We start from the raw sequence: 7500 nt of genomic DNA, 5'->3' as shown, positions 1-7500 counted from the left end.
CATGGTCATGCAGGGCTGGATCTAGGTGTGATGATGGTAATCACCAGCCTGTGAAAAGACACTGCTGAGTGGTGGATGATGGGAGATACAAGGTTGTGTTGCATAAACAAACAAAAAGGGCCCCACTGTGACAATTAGGCTCTAAGCCAGTGTTTCTCCGGGGACCACTGGAGGTCCGCAAGCTATGCCAAGTGGTCCGCGAGAAGACATGATAAAATATAATATAGATGAGTTGTTTGCAATATTGAACCAACTTGTATGTAAATCCAAACAGTTCTGCAACACTGCCTATGTAAGCTATGCCAGTTTAAATCATATGAATCCTCTGACACAATAAACAAGGTGCAAAGACAATAAGCAAGGTGGTTCATTGAGTAGGCCTATTGTGTAATATACTGTTGAAGTAGGTCTACTCTTTTTTTTTTAGCTAGGTGGTCCGTGAGTTTTATTAGTTTAGTGGTCCTTGGTCTGAAAAAGTTTGAGAAACACTGCTCTAAGCACATGCGTGGGTGTAATGAAAGAATTATGACGCTTGTTTCCGAGTGCTGGACATCTATGGACAAGGACAATGCTTTTATGCATGCTTCTGATGGTTCTTTTGAGGCCAGTGAAGGTCAGTGAAGCACAGAGCTCTGACATACAAAACTGTCCCTTGCCGTCTCCAGTAGCCCAGTCTGAGACAGAGTGGCAATCTTAAGTGCATCCTTTAGATAGGTCAAGCTCGCTCTCGAGGAGACTTCCCCATTGTCTGTTGCTTTCTGTTTAAAATATTGTAAACAAAGTAGCTTAATTTTACGGAGCCCCTAAGGGGACTTTCATGTGCGCACGTGAAACTTTCATGTGAAAAGGTTTTGGGTGCGCACACGAAACTTTCATGTGCTCACGTGAAACTTTCATGTGCGCACATGAAAGTTTCACGTGCGCACATGAAAGTTTCACGTGAGCGCATGAAAGTTTCAGGTGAGCTCATGAAAGTAAACTTTAGATTTGTTTTTGCTCATGTCCCCTTAGGGGCTCCGTATAATTTGCTACTGGTTAGACAGTTTCCCCACGTTTGTTTAAGTTTGAAATGAATACTTTTTCTCCTTGGGACAGGACCGTTTCAGTCTTGGAAAATACTTTTCCATTTGCATCGGGATTGAGATGATTAGAATTTATCAGTCAATTTGAATGCAACAGTTTTGAACAAATTCGTGCAGCGTGCTAATGATGCTATCCGGATTTAATAGCAATTTAGCCAGTCGTCTTGCACGATTGTGAATGTTTGGGTTACATGTGCATGCTGAGGAGGGATGCGCCTGTTGAGAGGGAGAGAGAGAGAGAGAGAGAGAGTGCACGGGGCAAGGACTCATTGAGAGTCTGTGTTGAGGTAGGTCTACTTCTATCACCTACTCTGGTAGAGTTGCACATACTAGCTACAATGCAAGATATTTTTAGCCTATTTATTTATGGACAACGTAAGGCGGGAGGTGTGTGTTGCTTTTAATTATCGAATGTTCTAGCGAACATATTTTTTATTGATATCGAGTACATGTCTATTGCGATACATATCGCTATCGTTTTATCGCCCAGCCCTAGTGGACGTCATCATTCATATATTACAAAATATTTGTATTAATGTATTTTGGCAAGTAAATTTTAAACTGCTACAACAAAATTCCCAGATATTCCATGACTTTGCCCCAAAAATAAACAAATTCCCTGACTTTCCATGTCTGGAATAGACTTTCTAAAATCTCATGATCTTCCAGAAATGCCATGTCCCGTGGGAACCCTATAAAACCCTCATTTGCTTTCCCACATAGTAGCTGATGCCAAATCAGGCCCAGATCAGAGACAGACCCATCAGCCTAGAGCGTTACAGCAAAGACAGGTAAGTCTGGCTCTTTCACAACACAACACAGCGGGAATGTGACACTGACTGTGGCTGTGGGGACATCGTGGAAGTAGCTATTGTGAAGAGGACAAGTACCTATGGAGAGGCATTGTACATTCTGTGTCTGACATTTTGAATGGAACAAGTTGAATTTTTGTTTTGTTTTTGTTTTTCTGAAAGCTTTACGTCATGAGGTCAGTCAGAGGGCCCAATTGACATGATTGCTGCCGAGGGAGCGATTTGTACAAATACCTCATAGTCCTGATCAATACAATCACATGCATTTAAGTCCCTTCCCTCCATCATCACCAGAACACACAAATGGATTAAAGTGACTCACCGACAATCTCGATGGGCTCCTTGTTGTAGAGCTTTTTGTTCCAGTACAGCATGCGGAAGAATGGGAAGGAGGTCAGAAGTACCAGGCAGATGCCAAGGAACATGTAGCCAGTGAACCCAGCGAAATCAATCCCCTACAAAAGAATAAGGACGAGATTATTCACACTGCCTCTGCTCATCTTTATGTCTAATGTGTTTTTCTCTCTCTTTCCATACACTGAAATACAGAGCAATAACATACCACAGACAATGCATATAACAGGATAGTTGATTTTTTTTTTTTCATAGCAGAGGATGGTGCGTGCGTGCGTGCGTGTGTGTGTGTGTGTGTGTGTGTGTGTGTGTGTGAAAGGCTTTGAGTCTCCATGGGGATTACCTCACAGGGATACGCTGGAGGCGCCTGCCTGCTACGCTTGTTTTGATATATAGGCCAGGATGTGCTGTTTGTCAGAAATGGACCACCTCTCCAAATAGACCTTATTTAATTCTGTCAGCTTCCCCTGGTGCCAGTGGTGTTTAGTGCCAGTGAATGTGTTGAAATGAGGCAGTGTGTAAAAGCAAACTTGTGGACTCACACACACACGCACGCGCGCACGCGCGCACACACACACACACACACACACACACACACACACACACAGGATGTTACACACAAGCTTAGCTCTGTAATAAAAGGTTCTGTGGACTGTTAAATATGTACATGCAATGGTAGTCGGATGCTGGTGATTGGATCCTTATTCAGTCATCTTCATACATGCAATAGTAATGGGATGCTGGTGACAGTATCCATAATCAAACTTAACCACATCCGGCTTGCCAGAGTTTGCAGATTTGATGGTATTAAGGGTGGTGGGAGGTTGATCAATCCATATACAAATAACCTTTCTCTCTCTCTCTCTCTCTCTCTCTCCTCTCTCTCTCTCTCTCTCTCTCTCTCTCTCTCTCTCTCCTCTCTCTCTCTCTCTCCTCTCTCTCTCTCTCTCTCTCTCTCTCTCTCTCTCTCTCTCTCTCTCTCTCAACAAACCACCAAAGCCCTATCATCAAAACACAAGAGCAGCATATTGTGCAAGTACAAGTGTGTCCTGATGCATACATGCATACACAATGCATACATGCATACACAATGCATGCATGTATACATGCATGCTTGAATTTCCCCTGGGGATCAATAAAGTATCTATCCTATCTATCTATCTATCTATCTACAAACACAAACACAACCACACCAATAACAAAAGTGTCAGTCACAGCAATCTAACTAGGTCTGTTGGCATAAAGTCGAGATGTGTGCTTTCTAGATGTGTTAGTGTTAAAGCAAAAAAAACAGCATAATAATGAACTGAGAAACAAAGTAAGAAGTGTGTGCGTGCACACACACACAGAGAGAGAGAGAGAGAGAGAGAGAGACACATACATACACAATGCAATCCCCCGAGAGGCTGGCACCAAGTCAAGCTGATAATATTTTTCATTAAAACATCACTCCACTAAATACCCAAGAACCCCTCCACCTCCACCAATGAGCCAGTGCCACCCCAAGACCACACCCACTCTCCACCTTCCCCATCCACACCGCCCACCCCACTGTAGCTCTGCAGCCAGCCCAACCCAGTCTCAATCTACGCAGGCTCATTACTGCTGGCTGGCACAGTGTTAACGCTGGATAGGGCCACAGTGCACCAGGGCTCCGGTGCGCAGGAGGGTATGGAGTGGGGGGCCTGGGTTGGGTATAGAGCATTGGATGTGTTTGCTGGCTGGCTGGCTGGCTGCCAGAGTGTACGTGCTGGGTAGGGCTACAGTGCACCAGGGGTATGGTGTGCCAGAGGATATGGTGCTACAGCTTGTCCTTACAGCATGGAAGCACCCGACTGTATATCGCTGAGTGCTCGCTGGCCACGCTGAATCTGTCAAATATGGCCGTCTATTGCGTCATATTTCTCGTTCAAAATTAGCAAAACGACGCAAGCATCAAAGAGAAAATGGAAACGGCCGTCTGACAACAGTTTTGCTAAAACATCATGCCACATAACGCTGCACAGCACAGTGTCGCGTCACATCCTGTTAGGACTCTACAAACGCAAACAAAGTAATGCAACCGATTTTGTCGCTAAAGCTTGCTCGCATCGCATGCCGTTAGGACGTAGTGTTACGGGGTGAGTACAGTGCGTAGGGGGGGTCTGGTATGAGGGCGGTATGGGGTACGATACGTTCCTCCCGAAGAAGGAGAACTCCAGGCAGTAGTGTGTCGATGTTATGATGGCACTGATGCAAGCAGTGTGTAAATGAGGTCTCCCAGCTCCCCATCCTGTCAAACACAGACACACACACACACATACAGACACACAGACACAGACACACACAGCTGATTACTGAGAATCCAGGGCTCTCAGTGAATAAGGGCATCATATGGAAGTAGTATATGGAAGTAGTACGCCACAACGCACCAGCTTGGATCTGCATTTGATCTGTGACATACCAGGGCCACATCTGGGCCAGTTCTGTGCTTGAGTCGGTTTGCATCTCTGTGGTCGTGGCATCTCTCTCCCATCGGCATGCACGGTGCTCGCGGGCGAGAGTGGCAGCCAGACGTGGATGACATGGAGCAATTGGGGGGGCGGGGAGGGGCAACAACATTTCAACAGCCACTGGCGACTTGTCTCGACTGACCCTCCTTGTCCCCCTCCCCTTCCCCACAGAGGTCTCTGCAGATGGCCGAGGAGGAGGCCAACTGGCACCCTCACAGCTGGCCACAGCCCACCTCATCCACCCACCCCAATCCAACCAGGCAGAGCAAACAAACAAGGATTTGGGTGGGTGGGGGGGGTGCACAAATAAACAATACAAACAAATAAATTAAAAAAGAGCTACCGGTCTTATCGGAGCGCCAGCATAACCCACCCAGCCACTGGGGCACAGCAGCTCTCCTTGTTGCCTCGGAAACGCAAACCCGGCTGCCCATGGCGACGCCGATGCAAAACGGGAAAGCACTGAGGCCAAAGACTGGACACACACAAACACGACAAGACACCACCAGCTCTGCGCGCTCAACCCGACTCCCTCACCAAATAAAAACAAGCACCCCCAATGATACACACCAACACTAATCATCTGAATCACAGTCATACAACATCCATTCAGCTCTCATGAGTGTATACTCACATAACACACATCTGTAAATTAGAAGGTGTGTATTGTAGGAGTACCCTTTCTGTCATCTTCCAGACAAAGGTTGCACTGTTTCAGAGACATCTAATGCCGCTGGCCTGCATTAAGCTCCATCCTGATGCCTGATCCCCTCATTAGTATGGCAGGGAGCTTGCCATTAAAGCCCATTCACTCTAGCGGATTGAAGGGATGACTGTGGCTTAACCGCAGTCTTAGAGGCACCTTCGGCTACGGCAGGGTGAGCACTTTTCTCAACTAGCTATCAGCTAATCAGCATTTAAGAAGGTATATGGTGATAATATGGACACACACTAGTTTAGTTCCGAGGCACACTCAGAGGAAGAAGTCACACTGACACACACACACACGCACACACACAAATGAAGCGACATAGACATAGACACACAGCCATTGATACAAACACACACACACACACTTATTTTTAGTTAAACTTATCTCATCTCTCATGCTGAGTATACACCAATTAAAGTTATCGGTCCAACAGCATCACATTGCAAACTTGCCATCCATATCATCCCACTCAGCATGCTACTCTGAAGCACACACATGGATATACACACACACACACAAATACACACACACACACACACACACACACACACACAAAAACAAGAGTGGCAACATACACACGCTGCAAACACCCTCCACAGTAAAATCACAGCTGTATCACAAGCCTCAGCTGACATACATGCCTCGAGTGCCGTCCCTGTTTCAAGCTCTCGCCCGCGTCTTGCATCAGGATGCTTAAAGCCCCTCTCATACACACACACACACATATTCACACTCACACACACACACACACACACACACACACACACACACACACACACACCCACCACTGCTCATGTTCCCCTAATACACTCCTGTTCAGGAACCAGCTGTAAGGCCGACTGAAGGAGCCTGAACCACAACATCCCACTCTGTGACTGACTGCAGTTCGGGCTACACTGAAAGCCAAACTGAGAGTACTGCACAGTGTCGCTAGAAAAAAAAAAGAAATAGAACTCTTCTCTTTTTTTAGAAGTCTGCTCTCAGGTCTGGAGTAGACCATTCCATTGGTTATACTGGACATTAATTGCTTCACGATGCGGCCAACAAACGCTCTACTTCAGTTGCACGTCCGATGTAGACTGGCTGTCCATCTCACAACACCACATTAACATTACCATTCATTCATTCATCAGCCGGCACCTTTAGCCAAGGCAACTCAGTACAGTAGAGAGATGCTGTGACAGTGTGGTTCGCCATACCATAGCATTAGGCTGAATTTAACCATGCGTCCAATATCTATCTGTTCCTAATACAATTTGTGTGAGCTAGAGGAAGGGATTAATAAAATATATTTCTCTCTCCCTCTCCTTTTCTCTATCTATCTATCTATCTGTCTATCTATCTATCAGGCAATGACCCTGCATGGCTGTCCTGTACTGTGGAGAGGATTCAGGTTTACTACCTCACAGAGCTGGGTGGGGCAGCTGCTCTGGGAAGTGTGTGTGTGTGTGTATGTGTGTGTGTGTGTGTGTGTGTGTGTGTGTGTGTGTGTGTGTGTATAAATGTGTGTATGTATGTATGTATGTATGTATGTATGTATGTGCTTTGGAATGTGTATTGGGAGCACAGTAGCAGAGGCAGTGTTGTAACATTCACACCACTACTACAACAAAACCAAAAAAGACTCACTGTAGTAAATGCCAAGAACAGAGGGCCGCATGTTCATACAGTTCAAGAGTATCTTGAACAGACATGCAGATAGCAGCTGTAGGTAATGGATATGGGCCCTGCGGAGAGTGTTTGTGCTGGTCGTTAGTGGTGAGAGAGGTCACTGCAGGTGGTGGACACTGGTGTGTGAGATTATTGACAGAGGAGGAACACTCACAGAGAGTGTGCTCTGTGTCATTGCTGGATTAGTATGAACATGCCCGTGTGCGGTGAAAACACACACCCTGTGCTGTTTAACACACACACACACACACACACACACACACACACACACACACACATATTCACACATATGCCATATGCCAACATTTGAGCCGGGTTAGAGGCATTAGAACAGGGCCAGCTCTCCGTGTACTGCCCGCTTCAGCTTTACACTGCTG

At 46.1% G+C, this 7500-nt stretch overlaps 1 protein-coding gene across 3 annotated transcripts in view; it reads right to left on the bottom strand.

Annotated features, from left to right (window-relative positions):
* oca2 (oculocutaneous albinism II) overlaps positions 1 to 7500 on the bottom strand; it is a 92878-nt gene that overhangs the window by 46083 nt on the left and 39295 nt on the right. For all 3 annotated transcript variants that reach the window (XM_042056772.1, XM_042056773.1, XM_042056774.1), the window contains exon 15: positions 2217 to 2349. In XM_042056772.1, coding sequence (XP_041912706.1) covers positions 2217 to 2349 — 133 coding nt within the window. The remainder of the gene's footprint in view (positions 1 to 2216; positions 2350 to 7500) is intronic.

Source organism: Alosa sapidissima, chromosome 12 (genome assembly GCF_018492685.1).
Source record: "Alosa sapidissima isolate fAloSap1 chromosome 12, fAloSap1.pri, whole genome shotgun sequence".
NCBI lineage: Eukaryota > Metazoa > Chordata > Actinopteri > Clupeiformes > Clupeidae > Alosa > Alosa sapidissima.
This window is presented reverse-complemented; position numbering and strand designations above follow the sequence as displayed.